This window comes from Eutrigla gurnardus (assembly GCF_963514095.1).
Source record: "Eutrigla gurnardus genome assembly, chromosome: 17".
In the NCBI taxonomy this organism is placed as follows: Eukaryota; Metazoa; Chordata; class Actinopteri; order Perciformes; family Triglidae; genus Eutrigla; species Eutrigla gurnardus.
In genome coordinates this window covers 11276632-11300542 of record NC_139928.1, presented here as the reverse complement: position 1 = coordinate 11300542, position 23911 = coordinate 11276632, and the positions used below count along the sequence as shown (strand labels likewise).

Genomic DNA, 23911 nt, shown 5'->3' with positions numbered 1-23911 from the left:
CTCAAAATGAGCTCACTGACCTTTAAACAGATTTGTTAGTCATCTAGTTTTTTGTTTTTGTCACTTGGAAATATTTATTTTTATGTTTATGGAAAGAGGAATCAAATAAGGTTGATTAAATCCTTAAACGGCAAAGAATAGGATCAAAACTTAACTACACTAAACAAGGGGTTTACAGGAGATTTCTACATTTAGTCCCTGAGGTTTACTGGTTTGCACGCATGGGAAATCATCCACATCATTACATGGCATAAAACTGTAACTGAGGTGGATGGAAATCGATCGAATCAGGGGAAAGAAAGAGAGCAACAGAAAGTGACAGAGATGGAGAAGTAAAGACAGAAGAGAGAAGGGAGGGAGAGACTGTGCTGTGGAGTCGGATCAGGTATGTCGCTCGGAGCGGAGGGTGACTCAGGTCAGCTCGGAGGCCGACAGACCTCTGACAGGGATTTAGAGGACTGCCTGTCAGTAATAGGGGTTCAGTCCCAGGGCACGTTGCTCCTTGACAATGTGCTCATTTCTCATCTACTATCATCTACGGTGCCTGTAATTCTGGAAGATTCTAGATTATTTTCAGTTATATTTCAACATCAGACCGGAGACAAGAGGGGTCCGGCCTACCAGAGCTGAAAGACGTTTTCCATAAGGTTTAACAGCAGTGTTAAGTGGAATTCTTTTGGCAACTATGCTTCATCTCAAAGAGAAACATTTAGATTTCCGGGAAAAGGAAAGGAAAGCAAAGCAGCAGACTTTGAGATAGATGACGTCTTGATTCAAACTGAACATCTGCAGGCCAGACCCAGACCCAGACTCAGACCCAGACCCAGACCCGGGCCTTAAAATAGGTACTGTTGGTAGGAAGTAGGCAACCTGCGGGGTACGTTTATTCACTTTGTTTCCACAGTTTGTGTGCCATTCAGATTATTCTTGGCTACAGCTGAGTCTGCCTTGGAGGAAGTATGCCTTAAAATACATACAGATGGTCTTGGATGAGATGAGATGCTGACGTCACTGATGTTTTGGGCCTGGGTTATGCTAAATTACAATATCTAGATTACTATTAGGTGTAACCATCAAGCCACTGTGTCAATGTGACGAGGAGAGAAGCAGTTATTAAAAGTAATGCAGCCTACATACGGGCATGTGAGTAGTGTCAAAGGGACCTGCGCCGCGTCCCGAGTGTCCTCAGGTTTCCAGACCCGCCCTGTAACCGCCGGGGCTGCCAGCGCCGAGGAGGAGGATCGGGTGAAAGTGGAGCGGAGGGGAAGGAGGCGAGGAAACCGTCCCCCCCCCCTGTCAGAAGTTATGCGGGGCTCGTCCCCCCTCAGACCTTACGTCAGCCCGCGCTGCTTAACACGGGCTGTCAGCGTGGGCGCGGACGCAGAAAGAGGCGCGCGGAGATGACAGCGACGGGACGAGGAGGATGTAGCGCACCTGCGGAGAGCGGCGTGTCGCGCGTTTGAAGCGGGACTCATTTTCTGGATCCAATGCATTTGCCGTTCCGCACCAGTGATGAGTTGGCTCCTGTTGTGGATTCTAACTGCAGCCGGGATTCAACAGGTGGGATGGAGGATACAATTCATATATACGCTATATATATAATGTTTTTTTTATTTTTTAATGAGCAGTCTGCATAGAATAGCTCACTTTCAGAATGCAGAAGAGTTGTGAGGTTAACTTTATTCTGAAAATCTATATAACCCGTTTATAAGTAATGCTACTGTTTAGGCTGCAGCATGCAAAGCTACTATAAACTTCCACTGGATACTTTTTACAGTGTGTTGACAGTACTTTTAGAGGGTGTGTGTGTAGCTATCTGGGGACTTTGCGGTACTCTGCTCTGTGGTGCGTTCACGGCCGCCACGTCGTTCAAGGTAGGAGATTAGTGGAATGACATCAAATGAGCGGGGTTTAGATCTGTAGTTGTGGATCCAGAAGATCTGCCAGTGTTGCTTCTTGCTTGCACGTTTTTCTCGGCTTGACTCTGGACTAACCTGAACCCCATCAGTCCCTCTGAGTGTTTCTGGTTTCATCATTTAGTGTGAGATGCTGGCAGTTGCCACACTTTAGTTTCACTACTGGTCGTTTGTTATATCGTACTGCCACCTTGTGGTCAAATAGGAAACATCCTTTTTAAAGCCTTTCATTTTTTTTTCACCCCTGGCTGCAAGTAATCTATGTAATGGCTTTTGTACGACTTACGTTTAAACAATATAACATCAAGTTCATTATTTGATATAGGATGTCATTGCTATCATTTTAAATGGTAATGTAACAGCCTAATAATGCAGCTTTTTAGCTTTGAGAATTTTTTTTTAAGGAAATCAGTACCCCAGTGACTTTTGTTATCTATTTTCCCTGGCTTTATAGCGGGAAAACAGTGTATTTTTTCAAATAAAAAACACCATTCTCATTAACTGGCCATCAGCTATCTGAGAGACACTGGGGAAGATTAAAAAATACTTTTGTTACAAATTGTTAGCCTAAATATTTTGAGATCTCCAATTAATTTAATACGATGTTACTCAAACTCAGACTGTGCAATATACGGTATATCGATATCGTGATATGAGACTAGATATCGTCTAGTTTCGTTATCGTAATATAACTTGAAGGCTACATTACAGTAAATGCATGTCATTTTCTGACCTCACTGATCTATTATTTGTGTTTACCCACTTCATTATATCCACAATGCTGATGATTATTGACCAAAAATCTCATTATGTAAATATTTTTACAATACAATAATCACAGTGATGTATTCGGTCAGAGATGATATGGTACTTATTTTTCTCCACATGGCCCAGCCCTAACTCCACCCTTTCCTGTCCGCGATGAAATACTTATATAATATATTCAGCAAAGATAAATGTTTTCAGGCTGATGATTGCATCAGGCTTACCCCTTGTTTTCATAATTAACTTATGAAACTCCCACTCTGTCTTTGTTGCTCTCTCTTGAGCTGTTTGTTTTTTCCTCCGTCTCTCTGTAAATTAGCCTGATAACTGGGCTGAATTAGCTCTCCTGAGGAACGGCGTAGTGGCACGGCCCTGATTAAAACTAATTTATCTGCATTAGCTGTCAGCACTGTGCATAGCGGTTATTAACATGTCCATAATTCCATTGAAATGCAGAGAACAAGCTCAAAGATATGACATAGTCGGGTATACAGCTTGCATAAAATGATTAAGCATGTTTCCTCTCAATTAATTTGTGGATTAGGTGTGTGTGTGTGTGTGTGTGTGTTTATGTCTTTCATGGAGCAGTTAGTGCAGTGCTGTGAGCATATGGATGCTATTATGATTTAAGAGAATACAGACAGGAAATTCTTTGCCTCCCACTTAATGATAGACGTGGTGTCCGCCACAGCTTCAATGTGTCTTAATCATCAATGCTGTCATTTTTCTTATTACTTCTCGCGTGTGCCATTTAAGATCACATCTGTGGTCATATTATGCACCTATTTCGCAGAATTTCTTCGTATTTTTGTATCAAATACATTTTAGTGTTCCTTGAAAACAAAATATGACGCACGTTTACATCAGCTACTACCAACCAATTTCAACCAATGACATCATGACATCAATCAATCTGCGACTTCGGCTCTGCACGGGGCTGGCGAAGGTCATGAGCTAACGATCCAATTAAATTCTTGCCAACAAGTCACAGCACGGAGCTAAATACTCTCAGCTCACCTTTAAGGATGTATAGTTTGGTAAACTGTAAGAAGCAAACCTCAGTGGGCCTATGTCTCTGCCTGAACGCTGACCCAGAGATTATCTCCTGACACTCCAAGCACACTGTGTTCTCAAAGCAGGCATAATTCAATTCGGCATCTAAAAAGTGACACCTGTTGTCAGAAAATCACATTATAAATAATGCTGAGACTCGTGCATCCACTGTTAATGTGGCTCATGTGGCCCGTTTCAACATCTGCGTTTAACAGTCAGAGCTGTTCACGGTGTAATCTTCTCTTCACCGAGCAGCTTGTAAGAGTCAAAACTGGAGGCGGGGCTGATTGAGTTTTGCTGGCAGGATTTTGTAACAGTTCAGCACCTTTGGAGATTTTAAATGTGATTATGGAACACCTCCAGAGTGTTAAGTACATACAAGACCAGACTAGGTCATTGCTTTAATACGATTAGCTCCACTGGGTGTTAAGATTATTTTTATGGGCTTAATTGATTTATTGCACATTTTGAGCAGACGTTAGCAGGCTGCTGCGTGTTTCACCCGTGTAGGCAGTGAAACAGAGGCGTTTGGGACCATTAGGATCAGCAGCTTTCTGACACATTGTTACCAAACAGGGCAGGATATAAAAGACTTCAAAATTAAGGGTATTAGGAATATTGCCTCACCACATGGGGTCAAATAGGCCTACATATTTAAGTAATACTGTATTTGAGATGCTGCAGAGATGAATTGAATCCATAAATGAGAAGTTTAAACTGTGCTTATTAATGGGAAAGTCATTATTGTTGTCGTTTATGCTGAATTTTCTCACGTTCCTCTCTCCAGGCCTACTCCCAGAATTCCACTGCCATGCCGCCTGCGACAGCCGTCACATCCCCCGCTGTGGAAGAGTACCAACGCAGACAGTACTGCAAGTGGCCCTGCGAGTGCCCCAAGGTCCCCCCCACCTGTCCGCCGGGCGTGAGCCTCCTCATGGACGGCTGCGACTGCTGCAAGGCGTGCGCCCGGCAGGTGGGCGAGGTGTGCAACGAGGCCGACACGTGTGACTACCACAAGGGACTGTACTGTGACTACAGCTCGGACAAGCCTAGGTACGAAAAAGGAGTGTGTGCATGTAAGTGTCACTCACACCAAAACCGACAAAGCAAACAAACACGTCATCAACACTGGTTGTCCTAGCAACAACACAGGGACCTGAATACTAATGGCGTTTGTCAGGCAGCAGCCATTCCTTCACTTCCTCTAATTCTTGTAATTTCAGTCATTTGTAGTTGCATGAGGCATTTTGACAGCATATACGCTATTTATGTGCAGAGCTCTGTTTGCTGCTGTGATACCCTGTTAAATTTAATCAACTGAAACGTGGGAAATCATATCCAACTCCAATATTTTCACACTACTATAGAGACTATTGGGTTGTAAATTACAATATAGTCCCTTGCAAAATGTATATTATCATTATCAGCATTGCTATTTCTGTGATATGAGTCAAATCACAAAGTCATTCATCCTACAATGTGTTATTTTTACCTCTAAGGATAAATTAATTCATAACCATGTGTATTATAGCTTCCAAGTGTTCTCTAAAATAAGACTGCATGTCATTCCTCTCTGCCAGACATGGTGGGAACAGGCTGCGAGCACGATGGCGTGATCTACCGAAACGGGCAGAACTTCAAGCCCAGCTGCAAATACCAGTGTGTGTGTGTGAACGGTGCCATCGGCTGTGTGGCGATGTGCACGGAGTCCCAGCCCCCGCGGGTGTGGTGCCAAACCCCACGCCGGGTCAAAGTCAAGGGGCAATGCTGTGAGCAATGGATCTGTGATGAACCCAAAAGAGGGCGCAAGACGGCGCCGCGACACGCAATAGAGGGTAGGATGCCTCGGACATACACTAGAGGGGGGTAGTGCGTCATGTTACTTGGTGAAAGCGAGCTAAATCAAAAGGAATGCTTCAAGTATGATAAGAGAACACAAAAATTAGGCCAAGCGTGGGAATTATAAAAAAAAAAGCAAAGCGAGGCTTGTCATTGCTTTATAAGCATGATTATATTAACTAATTATTTTGTTCAGGAGGCTTTGATCTGGATGCACTAGTTTTAATAACTCTACAGTAGAATGTTTTGTACATATAAAATGTTATTATTAAAAACTCCTGTGGATATATTTTTAGAGCTAATTTACAATAACGGCGGATGGCTACAATTGGATTTGATAAGTCGCAGCAGCTGTATTTTGGCAGTGCAAACATCTGTAGTTGTGTGAGAACATTCTGTAGTCCAGGAGGATCATACGGTTTGGGTGTGTGTGTGTGTGTGCAGGGACGGACCAATCCTTTCCTGTGGAAGCCCTCACACTGTTTTTGGGTCATGTCCAGTGATTTAGTGCAGCGGTGCTGTGGAGGGATCAATGTGAACGAAGACCTCTTTGTGTTACGCAAATCAGATCCAGATTACGAGGCAAACACAATTTAAAGATTTAGATTAAAAAAGACATAATAGAAGGTTTCTCTTGGTAAACTATTACAGATGTAGGAACTATCCTGATTTGACCCACACGTTTCTCAAAACCTTTTAAACTGTTTTTCTTTGTTCACATATTGTTTCAAAAATTGGCTTGTAGACGACCTATTGACCTCACTTCTCTATGCCGATCCAGCTTCCCCAGCTGAGACCAGGAGCTGGCACAAGAACTGCATTACCCAGACTACCTCATGGAGCCCCTGCTCAAGGACCTGCGGCCGCGGTCTCTCCCTGAGGGTCTCTAATGCCAATGAGGAGTGTGAGCTGGTCAAAGAGTCTCGCCTCTGCAACCTGCGGCCCTGTGAGGTCGACATCACCAAACACATCAAGGTAGGAATTCTGGAATGTCTCAGGCAGTCAATGGTGCATGAATAAACTGACTTCACACCGTTCTACTCCCTTCCTCCATCAGCCGGGCAAGAAATGTCTGAACATCTACAGGGAAGAACTGGCCTCGAACCTCACCATCTCTGGCTGCACCAGCAGGAAGCAGTACCGGCCCAAATACTGCGGCGTTTGCACAGATGAGCGCTGCTGCATCCCGTACAAGTCCAAAACCATCGACGTGGAGTTCGAGTGTCCTAACGGGACGGGGTTCACCTGGAAGATGCTTTGGGTCCAGGCCTGCTTCTGCAACCTCAGCTGCAAAAACCCCAACGACATCTTCGCCGACCTGGAGAGTTACTACGGTTACCCAGAGGTCATGAACTAACACCAATCCCGCTCGCTGCCTGTGGGAGGATGCGGACATTCTGGCTTCTTTTTCTTACACAATGGTTTATATTTGTGACGTGTATGACTATGTACAAGGGATTTTCTTATGGTCTTTTTTTCCTATTGGAAAAATCTGTAAATATGAAATATATATATATGTGTGTCTCCAAATTGGATTCATAAAGCATGATGTGCTTTTGAAGAATATTTGAAGCACAGTTTTGCAAATGAAAAAAAAACAATATTCAGCCAGTGAGTGTGTGAAATATTGAAGGCTTAATTTATTCATGTAGCTTTTTACATATGTAATAATATAACATATGTAATGTTCTTGAGGTGCTTTCAAGAGCGGCCAGCGTTGTCTGTCTTTTAACTCACGAGTCCATTTAGATTATATGACTTTACTAGATATTTTTTCCTTTTATATTTCATGAAATTTACATTATAATAAATGTTAAAAAGGCAGAAATGGACAGAGGTGCCAAAGACATATAACTTTAGGACCACATGTCCTATTATGCAATAACGACAGGATCCGGGAAGATCAGTTACAAGTTTTTTTTATTGTAATTTTTTTAATAAATACAAACTGCTATGTCATTTTAATGCTTTTCTACAGCATTAGACAGTTGTGCATCGCATCTTTACAAAGCTGTATATGTGTTCTACAAAGCAACATGTTGCTGTAGTGCAAGTAAAATACAGGAGTAGAAGGTGTCGGGTAAGTTCTATGGCTATCCTCATGTTAACATGCGGACCTATCACTTCACTCACCCCAAAATCCACAACCACATAGGAGCATCACGTCTAAAACAAAAACAAAACAACAATTCCATGGCATATCTTTGTTCCATTGTGCTTGATTGCATAGAAATCATCATAAAAAAAGAAACAAAAAAAAAAATGTTTTGTCAGAAGCCAGGATCCATTAATAAAGCATACAATGAAAAAAGCTTTTGAATTTTGTGTTTTAGTGTGTTTTGATTCATGACAAAGCGTACAGCCTCATTGGAACGGATGATTTGATTTCTGAAAAGATTGAAAAACATGCGTATAATTGTTCAAATAACAGACAATGTTTGAAAAAAAAGGTCAAGGGTGATGGATATTGGCATGGTTTGCTGTATACATGATATACTTGAAGTATGTCCCTTAATATTTCAAAGTGACATAACAATTTGTAATTTACTCTATCCAAGTGCCTCCCCCATCTCCACACCAAACAAATCTGCTCCTACGTACAAACAACAACACGTCAGACATTGAAAATAAAGAATAAATGACCAGACAATTACAATGAGAACAGAAAATGGTCATTTACAGTCAGTTATATTCGAGAAAGCGGTGTCAATATGGTAAAAATGGATAAAAACAGGATAAGGGAATGCAGAAATGGAAATTAAATCATGTTATATGTATGAGAGATTATGAGAGATACATGTACAAGCTGGTGTACTCGTCGCCACAGCTTTCTTCCGACATTCTCTGCTTCGGTGTCCTCAGACGCTGTGGTGCCCCTAACCACACACTCACCTGACTACGGAGCATTTTCTCTTCAGTTATGTTTGAGTCCCTCAGAATAACAAAAACAGGCATACCCTGACCTCAAAAAGGACATCATTTTTTTTAAATTGGGGCATCTCAGCTGCACTGAATGGTCTACAGGTTTTTTACAATACCAGGTATGCTATCTTAATGTCCCTCTCCACATCAGTGTGTATGTGTGTAGGAATGTGTGTGTGTCTGGGTGTCAGTTAGAGGCAGCGCAGCACAAAACCGAAGGGACCTCGAGAGGTTTTGGGTGCCTGGAGAGTTGGGGGGGTGGGGGGTCCACTTAACACGACACCTCCGTGGACTTGGGCGCGGATTGGTCCACGTTGCTGTTGGCGGCGCCGTCGATGGAGCTGCCCGTGTGGGAGCGGCCGCGCTGGTTCTCAGTCGTGTGGCTGCGGCTGCGGTTGCCCTCGCTGGTGTGGGAGCGGGAGCGGTTGCCCTCGAAGGAGGTGACGCTGGAGCCGGAGGCCGTGCGGGAGCGAACCAGGCGGGTCATGCTGGCGGAGGGCACTGGGAGAAGAAGAGGAGGATTTAAGAGTTTTTCTAGTAGATACACTTGAGTGCATTTCTGGTTTTCAGGTAAATTTCATGCTAAAGGAGGGTAATGTTCTTTTTACTGCACTGCATACATCTGAACTCTATAGTTGCTGTGCAGATTCATATTTTAAAAACCTATAATGAGCCAAGAATAGAGCACTTTACTCTAATCATGGGTGTCTTCCATAATTGAATTACATTTTACTGATAATATCGACATGATTATTTGTAAAATCAAGATTTGAATGAACAATTTTTACTGGAGTTTTAATGTGACTGCTTCTTTCACTACGATTCTCTGCACACTGTGGAGTTGACCTGAGGCTGAGTTCAACTCACAATGTGACAATGAGTACACGGGTCATTTATTAACCAACACAGGGCTGCAAAGGAGACTGTGGGTGAATTCACCAGACATGATACACATACATGTTTGTTTTTTATCATTTACAAAAACTGTAAATTTAACCTTGATACTCCAGAGAAGTGCATGTCAGCAAAGTAAAAATACTGCATGTCTTGAACACTTACTGTATCCCATTCCCTGGATGAAGTACTTGAAAGCTTCTGTCAGTTTGGCAGGCTGCAGAGAGAGAGGGAGAAAAAAACACAAGTAGGGAGATAATTAGTCCTCTTGTCATTAATTATCACACTTGTTTACATAACATCGACAAACTCAATCTCTCATCCGGCAGTTTACTGCTCAGGGCCCGAGATGTGACAGCTGCTACGAGCAGGTGGAGGATTACAACCCTGACGGCCGTGCTTCATATCTGCCACATGCTAATGCTCTTAAGTGCAGCCTTCTTATGCCACCCAGCTGACCCCGCTGCCCGATTATCCAGCAACGAGCAGTCTGCTCTACGTCATTCCATTTCTCTGTTTGTGTCACAGCAAACACAGACGTACACACCTGGTCAACCTGGGGCATGCCTCCGCAGTCGGCCATCTGGACAGAGGGAGAGAAAACACAAAGGAGAGCCATTAGCGTGTCGCCGCTTGTACATTCACACAGCAGTTGACACATGCCATTACCCCCTATTACACTCGACACGTCCCATTTGAACACGGCAAACATCATGTCCCCGCCATCCTCCGACCGGTGTTTTGGACCCTGCACACTTAACCCGTTAAATGGAACCCGTTTTAGCTCTAACAGCCATTAGGTTTCGGTTGCGCATCATAAAAGGTCGCCATGGGCCAACACAAGTAGGTCAATCGCAGCAGATTGGGTCCTCAGAGGTGGCGTGCGTATGCATATCGCCTCAGCTTTCCTACCCCTGGTTAATATGTCACCAGGTAAATGCTGAGCCACAAGAATCTTATCGGCCGACGCATTTCCATCAAGGCTAATATAATCTGAAGGAGGATATGGGACAGGAGGCGGAGGAGGCCTGCTTACCTTAAGCAGGGTGGTCTTTGTTGGGTCCAGCTTGGTGTTGCACTCAACCTGTGGGTACAAATTCATTCCTTTCAGTAAAATACCAGTGAAATTTCTACGGCTAAAATAATGTCAAATAAACACATTTTGTTGAACTTATAAGGTTCTATGAAATCTGATGCTGTTTGGGGGATTTGAGGTTAAAACTACCCTTGATTTCCGTTCTTGCCTAAGTCGCGTGATACGGTTGTCCTTAAGCACTTAATCTTACATCTCTAAGGCTTAAACAGGTGACTTGAGTGAATGGAAAACATGTACAGAGGTAATGACAGGTAAACGGTGGTGGGAAGTCTAATCATTAGCGGTGGAGCCTTGTTTTTAACGGCTGTGTCAACTCACCACGGCCTCCACAGCAGGAGAGCTGTCGCCAACCACCAGCAGTGAAGGGCACCTGGAAAAGGGAGACAATGACAAATCAGAATTGGCGAAATGTTTCATTTAATATGTAAATATTTTGTCATAAAATGTGCAGGAGGTGATGTTGCTGATTGGTGTATGATGACAACTTACTTGAGGGTTCTGACGTTGCTTCCAGGGATCGGCCTCTCAATTTCCAGATCCCTCCGACTGTCAAGACAGACATACGTTATCGTAAATTCCGTTCTATTTCTGTTTATTAAAAGTGAATCAGTTATCTTAGGTTTTGATGCCGTTATTCTTTACCTTTCGTAGGACTTGACAAAGAGGTGCAAGTTAAACGGGTTCATGTCGTGTATGATGTGGTGGCGGTATGTTCCGATCAGGTCATGGTTATGGTGGATCTCCTCCTTCGGTGACCAAACAGAAAAACATCTGTTTAACTCACTGAGACCTGAAAACCTAACAACACAGAGCCCTGTAAATCTAAGAGAATTTGAATCTCTACCTTTCCGAAGAGGTGGGTGATGATCATGTCAGGCGTCGCATTCGTCCAGCCGCTGATCTGAAAGTAGATAAAAACATCTACATTTAGCTTTAAGGCAAGATTTCTGTTTTTGTTAACTCTGCCAGGTAAATTCTGGGGATGTTTCAGACAATTATCTAAAAGGTAATTGATATGCGTGTGTTTGAGGTATGAATGTGTGTTACCTTGTGTGCAGCCCAGTCCATCCATCCCTCAGCACATGGGTTGATGTTGATGAGCAGCAGCCCCTCCACCATGTTCGGGTAGTCCAGCTAAAACACACACAACATGAAAGTAGTGATTTATTACACAATGCTGCATTTAACTTAATACACATGCAAAACCTGGGTGCTCTCTCTTCAGGCTCCCAGTGTTTTGGGGTTAGGGTAAAGTTTAGGGTTCAAACATGGATGTTAATCCAAAACATGACTCAATAAAAGCCTAACCCTAAGGGTAAAGGTTAAGCGTTAATAATAATCCATGCCTTCGCATACTTTGGATTAGTCTTAGTTATGTGTGTGATTTTAGACAATGGTTTTATACTCATATGACTATTGATGTCATATTTTTGATGACTATTCATATGATGCAACTTGATTAATTTACAGAAGGCTGCAGCAAGGAGTTAAAAGTTGTATCTCTGTCAGCCAACAGAGTAAGACTTCCTACTGAGCACAGTGTTGGTGTTGAGCTGATCTGGAACATTCCTGAGGCTCAGCAGGCTCAAGCAATAAGCAGTGTTATATTCCCCAGATCAGCATAACGAATAAACGCATTCGCTGGCTTTGTTAATCCTAAAATGATTAAAACTCATAATTATCAAGCAAGTTTGAGAAGGAAAAGGGCAAACTTACAGCGAATCTGGTCAGAATGTAGGCCCCGGCTCCCGTGCCCATTCCGATAACACTCTTCAGCCTGCAGTCAAACACATATAGGGATACTGTTAGGACAACAGGTTAGAAAACAATCTTAGATGTGAGAGTGAAGGGTCAGAGTGGAAACTGTAGTTCAATTTACCCAAAGTGCTTCAACACCAGTGGGAGGGTCTCGGAGAGTTGGTCCATGGACGGGTACTCATATCTGCAAAACAAAGAGCACATTGTTACAAATTAATAGTTAACATTTGAATAATAACCACTATCTTATCACTGATCCATATTGTGGATATCAGCCCGTAATAGTTTTCATGTAAATCTCAGGTTGTGTACATGAAGTCTCACAATCGATGCACAGATTAGACAGAACGAGATAAACGCCTGTCCCTGAAACACAATTAGGTCGTCTTAAGCACATCCGCAGTGATCTACCTGTCGAGTCAAAGGTCACAGACTGCTTGACATACATGAAGCGTGTGTGTGTGTGTGTGTGTGTGTGTGTGTGTGTGTGTGTGTGTGTGTGTGTGTGTATGTGTGTGTGTGTGCGTCTGGCTCACCCAGTGGAAAAGGTGTTAGCTCCCTCATGCTGACCGGGGGCGTCAACATGCAACACGGCAAAGTGTTGCATGATCTCCGACATGTCCTCGTGGCTGAAGAGCGTGTTCCAGCAGGTTTTGTCTGGGAAAAGGAGGCGAGGGGGTGGATGAGTGATACTTGGCCGGTAAGTAGAAATCAACTCCAGTAACCAAGAATAAGTGTAAAACCGGTTTTGTGTTGTGAGTCACCGTCTTCCAACGTCTGACACTATGGCAAAAATCTATCATTAAGCTTGAACGAGATGCAGTGGAAAAGATTCAACAATATAAAGTTACGGTAATTGAAAACACCCCAGGCTTTAGGCTCAACAACAGATGTTGGGTGAATGGGTCGGCAGGCTTACGGTTCAGTCCAATGTCGTGGAAGGTGAGGATGACTGGTCTGTCACCCTTGGGAACCCCCTTCATTGTACAGCGGACCCTTCCATAAGGAGTTTCCACGTCATGCTCCTATAGATGCAACAAAAATGGCCAAACTTAGCATAAAATATGTGGACAAAAAACACATCACTCCAAATAAACATTGCACCGCACTATTAAATCCAGCATGAGGGGGGATGTGTCATGACATTCACCACAACCACCATTGCAAATGAATTGGTAAAACCAAATTAATCACACAACATCTTCATGTCCAACGATGCGTTCACAAAATGTTCAACTGCCAAACCACTTTAAAGACTTGTTCCAATCCAGTCCATTGCATTATAAGCCACATATCAGAAATATAAAAGGACCCTCCATCCAGTGACACCTGTTCTATACCTCCAGCAGGGAGCATAATCCCATAATTGACTGGAAACTCCTCGGCGCAGATAAATCAACAAAGCGTTTAGTCTACTCACGCTGACTTCAATCTCAGCCACCATCATTTCCACATCAGAATCCTCTAGAACCATGTTTGCAGGAGAGGAGTTCACCGCTGCTCGCTAGCGGAAAAAATAAAGCGTAGTCACAGTGGCCCCCTGAGCTATAGATCCAAATGTCGGTAAGCTTCTGAAGTTGTTCAGCCCCGAGAGCTGCGTTTTATAACCCCGCTGCTTACCAGTTGGCCTAAGCCCCCGGCCTCCCATGGTGCCTTGCAGGCTGGTCAAAACAAGCTAACTCTAGATGGAGAGATCCCTAAATTGGATCAACCAATGTCAGACAGAGGGGCATTGGCTTCTGTGTTGACATGATGAGTACGTATGGGTGTGTGTGTGTGTGATCAGTGGGGAAACACGCCGAGGGAACGAGGGAGGGGAGGACGATCGGGAAAACACTTCCTATATAATGGATGAACTGAGGAACCTTTAGCTAAAATCCCCAAAATATCAAAGAGTTCAACAAAGACTTTAATGACCCAAATAAATGTAAATACCAGATAAACAGCAGATTTAAGATGCTTACATACCCTGAAGCAACACAGACATCATACTATGTATTTCAAAATAAAGACTTCAACTCTATTCAGACATACTATATCATCAAAATACCTGGAAGAAATATTTTGAATTCAACTGTGTTCAGATCCCTAAACAGTGCACTATGGTGAGCTGACCTACAGGTCAAACAACATATTAGACTATAGTAGTTTTCAAACCAGTTTTGACTGCATGGGATCTGCCCAGGAAAGAAGCCTAACCTATATAACCTATTTACTGGACGTGAAAACAGGATTCACCCCGCTCCACCCCCCCTACACTCAGTAATAACTTACACAGGCAAGTTAATCCTGTAACACAACGTGAGTGTGTAAAAGTACATATGCATTTACTATGAATGGCAGGAGTTAACCTGCATTATTGTCACTTTCAAATAATCCTACGACACAAATCTTTGGGAAAATGTGCTTCAACGGAGATCTCACAATGCTTGCCCTGAATACGTCTAACCTGTCAGAGTGTCATCAAAGATAGTCAGTAAGCTTTATGCAGCTATTCAGTCCAATGTTAATATTCATTTTTCATTTTTAAACATTTATTCTTTTTTTTGTATTTTAGAAATGCAGATATTTTTATATCTAAATGTGATCAATAGTGCAAATACAGAAAAATGTTGTACTACAAAAGAGGCAGTAAATGAGCGTTACGTTTGAATATCACCTGTTAGCTAGATAACGTGTCATGCTGTGACCCAAAACGGAAAACAGGGATGTTGACAACCCTGTGCCAGTAAAAGCTCTGAAGCATGTGGTGAGCAAATATGACCCATACTAAATTCAATATGGAAACATAACAGCAGGCTTTTTTTTATTATTATTATTTTGGTCATAACACCTGACAGTGGATGAACACATATTTAAAGTAAGTTATTTTTTCTCCCTTTTTGCCATGTTGTGTTGTTTCCACCATTGATTTGGGCAAAGTAGTTCTCAGTCCATCGCTCTCACTAGCCGACTGAATTAGCGAAGGCCCAATTAGATTTCACTCCTAATAAAATCACAGTGGATGAAAGGTCATCACCATGACGAATGACACACTGCAGCAACTGTATTGATGAGTATTTTTTTGTTGTTGCCGCCACTAGATGGTACCAAACAAGCTCAAAATAACAAGATACTGGAATAAAACCATCTGTATTTTCAACCAGTAATTAGAATCATCTGTCCACACATGCTTTGAACAATAAAGCTGCGTTTACAACTGCTGGGAACGATAAATGCTGGACCTTATTTCTTGTGTCTGCAAACATACCTTGATAACAAGCTGCTGCACAGCCTCTCTCAGGCCCTGCAAGGCAAGAACAGAGTAATGAAAATATAGAACTAATGCAATTACATTGTAACATGCTATAATCTAATATCCTGAGGGCGCCATCCTGTCACTGAATGTATTTTCACATCCATATGACCTCTTTCATACGAGACATAAAGTATCATTTCCACAATAGAAGAGAGACTTTTTCAAAACGACTTAAATTCACTCATTTTAGTGGAATGGAATCTTGGTGAAAGACATAATGTCTGTTTATTAATTAGTATAATATTAAATCCACAACTATGAATTGCTTATTGTGAGACTATGCATGTCTTTTTGATTTTCTAATTGTAACGAAGATGTCTGATTACACCACAGATGTACAAATTAACCATATAAGCAACTTCGTCAGGAATAAATCGCATAAAAAGCAGTTTTCTGTGAATTTTCTCCTCAAATCCTGTTACAATACGTACCGGCAGTTCCCTGTCGACCAGCAGGGGTTTGGACTCAACAACCTGGATGTCATCCATTTCAAAGAGCTGCAGAGCCTGGGTGTCAGAGAGAACAGAGTTAGCTGGTTCAACCTGTGTTCAAGCAAGACATTTAAAGGTTACATCTGGTGTTTGTGTGGAGGGGGAAATGTGGCTCTCCTAAACTCTTTGTGCCGACGTGCAGACGTGCAGACGAACAAATGACAGGTTGCTTCAATTCTCAGGCAGGGCGTGTTTCTTATTTGCACAAACCTCATAAAAAGAGACTATGATAGACGAGCGTGCACTCGGGTACACACCCACACAGGTCTACAGACGCGGGGACATGCTCAGGCTGGCACTCTCATCTGCACTGACATGTGGACCCCATAATGGGCCACACCTGTGAACCACCCACAACAGAGACACCCTCCACTTATGAGGACAAACACTGAACAGGCAGGATGGACCAGTAGAGAGAGTACTCCTAGTCTATAAGAAAAATAGATCAAATGGGATTTCTGGGTAATTCTCACCCATAGTCTCAGGATTTGGGAGAATGTTAAATAGGAAAAGAGGGATAAACAGAAAGAGACTGTGCGACTGAGAAAGGCAGGCAGAGAACTAGAGAAAGGGACGGGGGAGTGTGAAGCGAAGCCAGGCGTCAGATTGTGCTGCGGGTCATGATGCTGTGTTGGAGGAGAGCGGACAGGCTGCGGTTCTGCATGCAAATCAAATTAGCCAGTTAAATGGCCTCTTTGTCCGCTGGCACCAGTGGCTCCTGAGAGCCAGGGGCCTGCCCCCCTACTGGAGGGGATTTCAATGATCCACACACACAGGAAGCAACAGGCACCCTTGTTTCCATCAATACATCCCATCCTCTTTTCATCCCTCCGCTGGATTTCTAGACCTCTCTCTCTCTCTCTCCCTCCCTCCCTCTCTCAGTATTCTGTCACTTTTCTCTGTTTGTCTTGGTTTCAGCTGCGTTGCGGTTGCTGTTTGCTCTTTGCAGATGCATTCCATCTGTTCTGTGCTCTCTCTCTCTCTCTCTCCCCCTCTCTGTACAGCCTCAGCAGACATCTAAACAACACCGACTAACAATGCTGCAGTGTGGATGTTCGGAGCAAGGTGGTCTTTGAGAGGATGTGATTCATTACATTTCAAATGTGAGGATGTCCGAGAGAACATTCCCTTGACACACACACACACACACACACACATATATATAATTTTATATAAACAAGAACACGCCGCTCCTCTAACTGGGAGAACAGAGACCGGAGCCAGCCGGCTCTCACAATAGCACAGAGGAAGAGGAGTATCAAACAGCAGGTTCATTTTTCTGCCGAGGCCTTCGAGAAAACATGGCCGCCATCGCACTGCAGGGGCTTTGTTGGAGAGGACAAGAGATCGGCCCCCGTCGAGATTCCACAGCCATGTGAGAGAAGTTGAAAAATGAAACTACTCAGGCTGTTTCAGATTAAAAAACGGGGGGGCAATCAGCTCATGCATCAACATAGGGGATTCCTCTAAGCCTATTGCAAGTCTATTTGCAAACACTGCCTCGTAAAACCAGGCTAGAGAGGACATTACCAACAAATAACCGGGTGCAGACTACTTCTGTACTTGGCCAACATCACTGCCTATTAGCGAGTACAGTCAGCACAGAGGGCCCGGCTGGGCAACAGGCGGAGGCAACTAGGTCACCTGCTGTTTAGACCAGCAGCATGCCTCCAACTGTTCGCCTTGCTTAGCTAATGTTTCACCTGATGAGCAGAGGGAGGGAGGTGTTTTGGTTCATCCCTACATGGGACCCTAATCCCAAGCAATAAGATGCGAGCGCTGCCGCCTTGACACTTCTTATGAAACATTTGTTGAATTCATTCGATGACGCGTCATGTCAAGTGTGTGGCATGGAAAACATATTCACAATATGCATATAAAAGACAAAGAGCTCTGTTTCGGTTCTCAGTTTATGGGTAAAATGTGAAATGCCGAAAACGATATGACAAAAGGGAAGTGGTGTTTTTGCAGTGCATCTTTTTCTCACAGGGATTTCATGTTGCTGCTGCAGCAGGGGGGCCTCTCTTTAAACTGGCGTCACTCCAATGCTGGCTGGGTGTCTTTGGCAACGGGCGCACACTGTCTTTACGAAAGTCAAACCAGTTGTTTAAATGCGTATTTTCCATTGAAACATGCATGTGTGGGTTTTTTTTTCTTTCTTCCTTCTTTTCTTGTGCGTGTCAGGCTGATGGGGAAGAAAACAAACTGCGCTGAAACAGCTTTGGCCTGGCAGAAGTGAGACTGTGTTATGCAATCATGGACAGGAAACAGTGGGAGGATATAGGCTCGGGACGATCTGAAAGGTTGAGCCCCAAATCAGCTGCATAACAAAGACTCTATAGTGCAATGTAATAAAGCATGACTGTATGCTCTTAAAATCCAGCAGATAATCCATTACTCTTGCAAGCTTTGAAAATAACCCTTGGGGTGGGGTGTGATGGGGTTTTATGTGTTGATTCCTGAAAAGCAGACTTGTTGAAAATCCAATGTTTTCACTTGGGAGAGACATAACGTGGCTTGAGCTTTAGAGGAAAACAACAACACGGATGCGGGCCTCTACATAACACATTAGGGCTTGTTTTGCCACAGTAAATCCAGAGATATGACACTACTTTAAGCCGGAACATCCAAGTTACAAAACAGCATGAGCTCCGACTCTTTCTCTGTTCGAAGGAGAAACATATGTACTGATTAGATTTGGCCAGCGAGACTCAATATTAGGGAGCCAGAATCAAGGCCAGGCCATCCTTCCTCCGTTGCCTCCGTATAGTTTTAAATCCACGAGCCCGTGGATCCCATCTGCAGAAACAATGATTGCTTCCCTAATCTTTGGGAACTCGCTTAATCTGTCAAATCCCTGGTTCTGAAATATCAGCACAACGGCGGCAGCAGCAGGCCTGCTGGACTAAGCTGTCACAGACCTACATTTTCAGATTGTAAAAGATATCAAAACGTGTGTCTCCAGTGGTATGAGTCAATTGGTGAGTGGGGGGGTCAGGGAGGTTTGAGGGGATCGCACAGTCACCAGTTCAAGGAGCAGCTGCTGTTAATAGTGAGATGCATCACAACAGTGGAAAATGGTTTGTTATCTATTAGACAGTGTTAATTAGAATTGGCTGGAAATAAAAACAACCTTAAAACATGGAGGATATGATTTACATTGATTTAGTTAAAAAAGTTAAAAAATCATTTGACTCTATTCGAAAATATGTGTGACGTTTTGCTCTGTGCGTATCCCTTTCTATTACTGGTGGAATACAATTTGCCACATGAAACAGCGTTAATATGAAAAGAATGTGTATTTGAGCGGAGCTGCGCTGCGAAACAGGACTAACAACGTGCTCGAACACGCTGCCAAACAGACGTAGGAAGTGAGCGCCCAGTTCCTTATCAAATCCCTCAACACCCATAAAAAAAACAACACAAGGCAGAAATCATTGGCAGCATGAAAACGTACCTGCGGATTAAACGTGTGATTGTCTTGAGATGAACAGCCCTGAGATGGAAAAAAAAAAAGTCCACAAAACTTTTTTTTTCTGGTCTCTCTTACTTTCTTCCTTCCTTTCTTTCTCTGTCTTTTCAAACAGCGCAAGTAGTCGCAGTGACACAAGCGTCGCTTTGTTTATAACGTGCGGCGCAAGGCGGATGTATGAGGGAATTTTATAAAGGAGTGGGGGGGGGGGGGGGGGGCAGCCCAGCCCACTTTCCCCGCTTCTCTCTCTATTGGGCAACAGCAGCTGTGGGATTGACTCCTTCCAGCGGTTGCATGATGAGGAAGCAGAGCAGCGAGTCATGGGTGAAACAGGTACCCCCCCCTCAGGCAGTTGATGCTGACAAACCAGTTGAACCCCCCCCCCCTCTTTGTGCATTTACGCTGCGTCATCACTACACTACTGATGTGACATTTGATACTTTCATGCTGGTAATTACTTTTTTATAACACAGCAATGAGACGACAGACAGGGAGTGGAGGAGATTGGCAAGGCTTCTTTCTTACATCAGTTGTAGCAGAAACTCTCAATGTGGAGCAGAAGTGATAATCCGAGCAGCTGAAATGTTCAAAGATGGGTTCGGCTGGATGAGGCTGAGGGGTTAGGAATGCAGCCAGTCCTGCAACCTTGATTAGAGGCCAAGAGGGAGATAAGTCTGTACAAAGGGAAGCCCTTCCCTCTCGTTGGATCAACGCCGCCTTTCCTTGATAGCACACTGCTATTGTCTAATCAAAGTTAGCATGTAGCCCCTCTACAAGTGACCCCCCCCCCCCCCCCCAAATAGATATCTAATCTGGAATAGAGAGGCCACTCTGTGGTTCGACACCGTTTAACACCAGCACATGTAATCTGAGTGCCGGGGTGTGTTGGCGTCACTAAACGCAGGCCTCAGCATCTTCCCGAGGACAGTGTTTGTGATCCATTGTCCATTTGTTTCACTTACAAAGCATGCGCTACAGTGGAAATTTCCACACCTGCGAGAGGCTGGCTGCGTGTTACACTGTGAATCCACCAATAAGTGCTAGTATTGGTAATGAGTGTCCTTGTCCAGACACAATAGGCGCACTGTGGGGCTTGTAATGTGAGGCCCACGATAGGAACACGTCGGACAATAGGCGCGTTTGAGTTGGGAAAATATAAGCAGTGTGCTTATTTCACGCTCAGTCACTTAGTACATCGCGAACCACAGTTTGTAGCTATTTGCAATGCTAATTAGCAACGCTAATGCATGTAAAGTACAATTATTCGCACATATCCGGCCGTTAATGAAAAAACAGTACATGGTGACCCCATGCAGCTCCTGTCCACCTAAGTCATTGTGAAACACAGTTTGCAGGGCAGCCAACTGTGATAGGTTGAGTGCAGCATATGCGGGTCGCAGAGTGTCTCAATACTTGATAAAAACCCAGTGGACTTTCACCTCGCTGATTGCAGTGTTTGTGGGAGCAGCTGTCAGACTTTACGAGGCATATTAAATAAGGTTAGAGCTCCTCAGGTCGTCATCGTTTCTCACTTTCACACATCTGAAGTATATATCAGATTTCTATGGCTCCTGTCGCATTAAAACATATTTGTTCGGCCTGGCTTTTAATTAAATGTTGACATATTGTATTACTATATTATTATGTAGTCCCTCTCTTTGCCATTTTAATCCTACAATGCTCCCTGTGCCTCTGCCAGTCAGGGATCACCCAGTTGAAGTGTGTTTGATTTCCAGGTTCATGACCACGCTGTTCACTGCAAACAGAGCAGATAGTAAAAGAAAGTCCGAAAGCTCATCCATTCCACTGACAAATTTACATAAAATGGAGGAGTGAAATGGAGTGTTGTCTGCTTGTTCCTCGCCTTTATTCAATGCACACACCCATCCCGGAGCCCTAAATCCACTCAGGTCAAGTCAAACAGTGATGCAACCGGTTTGTAACAGGAATGCATGATTCAGACGCACATGGTGCGTGTCCGTCTGTCACGTAGGAAATGCTCCCTGAGGTGAAGTGAATTTGCGATTGATGCAGAAAGGTTTGCCTGCGTTTTCTATTTTCAGTGAAAACTAAGACAACTTTCATGTTGTGGCAGCTAACCGTGTCTCCTCACTTTGGTGGTAAACAAAGATTTTTTTGTAAAAAAGTGACTTTCCCGTAGTGTCCAGATGAATCATTACATGCAATTTGCGTGTTAGTTCTCGTTAGCCACCGATCTCATGTCTGTTAACTATTACAGAAAGCAGGTAATATTTAGCTTAGCTTAGCATAAATGCTGCAAACAGGGGGCACAGCTAGCTCGGCTCTGTCTGAAGGTAACAGAAGCAGCACCTATAAAGCTCAGTAATTACACAATCTCAGTTGTTTAACAAAAAGCAACGTCTCTGGCTCCACAGATAGTACCGACCTTGTCATCTAACCTTCAGCAAAAAAGAAAATAAAGTGTCTCACTATGTCACACTTTTCCATTAAACTCTTACTGGTCATGGTTGTTGGAAGCCCCTTCAGCCTGTTGGTGTATTTGGTGTTTTTCTATCCTAGAAAGAGATATTTTTGCTCCCTATCAGGCATGTAATTATTGCATCATATTATAGGCCGACAGACAACTGTGGATTTTTATTTGCCTGTAAAGTGAGTGTAGCAGCGGTGATATGACGTTTTCCTCAGCCTGGCCTATATTCAATATTGATTATCTCTATAAGGTGCAGTAACTGTTGTGATAAGACTGTCCTGTTTTCTCTTGATGCTGATAAGGTCGTTACTGAGTGACTAACCAGGCTGGGTAGATGTGACTGATGTATAACGGTCATCATTAAACAGTAAAAGCTGAATACCATTGTTTGTTTGGTCTGTGAGCTCCTGCAGCAAAGGTCAAACTAACTGAGGCTGCAGGTGTGATAATGCTCGTTAGGTCTGAATCTCTACTCCCGCATAACGCAGGTGGTATAATCTTGAGAGAAAAAAAATGTATGCCATGTTAAAGAAAGAAAACAAGACTTGTTGTTTTGAAGAAAGCAGTTTAGTCACACAGCCACAGATAGTCAGCTGACACATTCTCAAAGCAGTGGGACAAACAAGTCTTTAACTAGTATATCTCACAAAAGGCACAAACAACCTACTGCCTGTTTTGTTTTGTTTTGTTTTTTAAGCAAAGGACACACAAAGGCACAAGACTAGTAATTCAATAAAGTGTGTTCATTCATGTATTCACACTGTCTAAACTGATTATGTGCAAATCATTATCTACAATGCAGTCAAGTGACAATCTGATATGCATAGTTGCCCTTTAAGGCCACTCCAAAATCCAGTGAATCATTAGGATAAAAGGGAATAGTCACCAGCCTATAAAAGGGGCTGGCGTTCGCACGGAGGACCAGCATGCACCTGACTGAATGCATTCTGTGTTGCATAAGAAAAGAAGACAAACAAACAGCGAGCTACCCTAATCCTTTCCAAGGGCACAGTCAGAAATATCTTTAACATCAGCACCATTTTTAGACACAGTAAACATACAGAGGCACAGTGGGTACTGATGATAGCAGCACCCTCAGTGGGTGAATAGCCGTGCAAAGTCTCGGCATGTGTGCTGCCCAAGACTTCACTCAATGAATACCAATGAGAAGAGTATGCCATTTGTTACACGGGCAATACCTTTTTTTTATTTTGTCTCATGCATGTGGAAATACTTTCTAATGTATTTTTCTACAATAACATTTGGCAGGAGCAACACATTCCAGCAGCGGCAGATAAAGTTGGACCAATTACTCAATTGGGAGCTGCACCTAACCAAGCTGTGTTTTGATTCCTGGGGAAAATATGTGAGGTCAGGATGACAGGACGTCAGCTGGTGGGGGAGACTGCGCCGGGCTTCGAACGGATGTATGAACTCAACGCCGCATCGGGTTGAACTTCAAACCTGCAGCTTGATCCGGTTCCTGTCAAGTTGAGTGGAATTATTAGTCTATGAGTGAAATTGAAATCCTCATCTGGTCATGGGGCTCTTCCTGGATGTGTGTAGAGGCGGTCTGTGTCACACAGGAAAATGAGTTGATGGACTGTGGAACAACATGGTTATATATGAACAGTGGACAGAACTGTTTAGATTATTGGGGGAGGGGTGAGGGGCAATGAAATAGATATAAGGGATGTGGCATGTTGGTAGATGTCTGAGGCGTAAAAGAGGGCATGTGAGGCTATGAAGGGAGACTATATGACTATGTAAAGGATGTTGTGACTGACCGGCCTGTCCTCAAAGTTACAGATTAATTCAAGGCCGAGGAAATCTTGCAGTTGATTAACTCAGTGCAGACTGAAGCACACTTCACTGCTCGAAGGACAGGATATTGTAGTGTATTTCAATGATTGACCGTTTGTTTTGGGAAAAAAGTTGGAGCACTGTGATATTAC

At 43.5% G+C, this 23911-nt stretch overlaps 2 protein-coding genes across 3 annotated transcripts; one reads left to right on the top strand and one right to left on the bottom strand.

The window, feature by feature from the left end:
- Positions 1-1336: 1336 nt before the first annotated feature.
- On the top strand, positions 1337-7681 carry ccn4a (cellular communication network factor 4a). The gene is made up of 5 exons (XM_084031414.1): positions 1337-1560; positions 4522-4810; positions 5315-5569; positions 6355-6548; positions 6631-7681. The coding sequence occupies exons 1-5, from the start codon at positions 1513-1515 to the stop codon at positions 6928-6930; spliced, it is 1086 nt and encodes a 361-aa protein (XP_083887540.1). The 5' UTR covers positions 1337-1512; the 3' UTR covers positions 6931-7681.
- On the bottom strand, positions 7477-19638 carry ndrg1a (N-myc downstream regulated 1a). 2 transcript variants are annotated; one of them, XM_084031413.1, is made up of 16 exons: positions 19490-19638; positions 15973-16047; positions 15494-15529; positions 13163-13268; positions 12780-12900; positions 12365-12427; positions 12202-12262; positions 11533-11619; positions 11330-11386; positions 11128-11231; positions 10975-11031; positions 10804-10855; positions 10426-10473; positions 9937-9972; positions 9555-9606; positions 7477-8996 (listed from the first exon to the last, which is right to left on the bottom strand). In XM_084031413.1, exons 2-16 carry the CDS (start codon positions 16027-16029, stop codon positions 8767-8769), a joined length of 1167 nt encoding a protein of 388 aa, XP_083887539.1. In that variant the 5' UTR covers positions 16030-16047; positions 19490-19638; the 3' UTR covers positions 7477-8766. The 2 variants fall into 2 exon arrangements, with proteins under 2 accessions (XP_083887539.1, XP_083887538.1); XM_084031412.1 differs by lacking the exons at positions 15494-15529; positions 15973-16047; positions 19490-19638 and adding an exon at positions 13664-13823.
- Positions 19639-23911: the final 4273 nt, after the last annotated feature.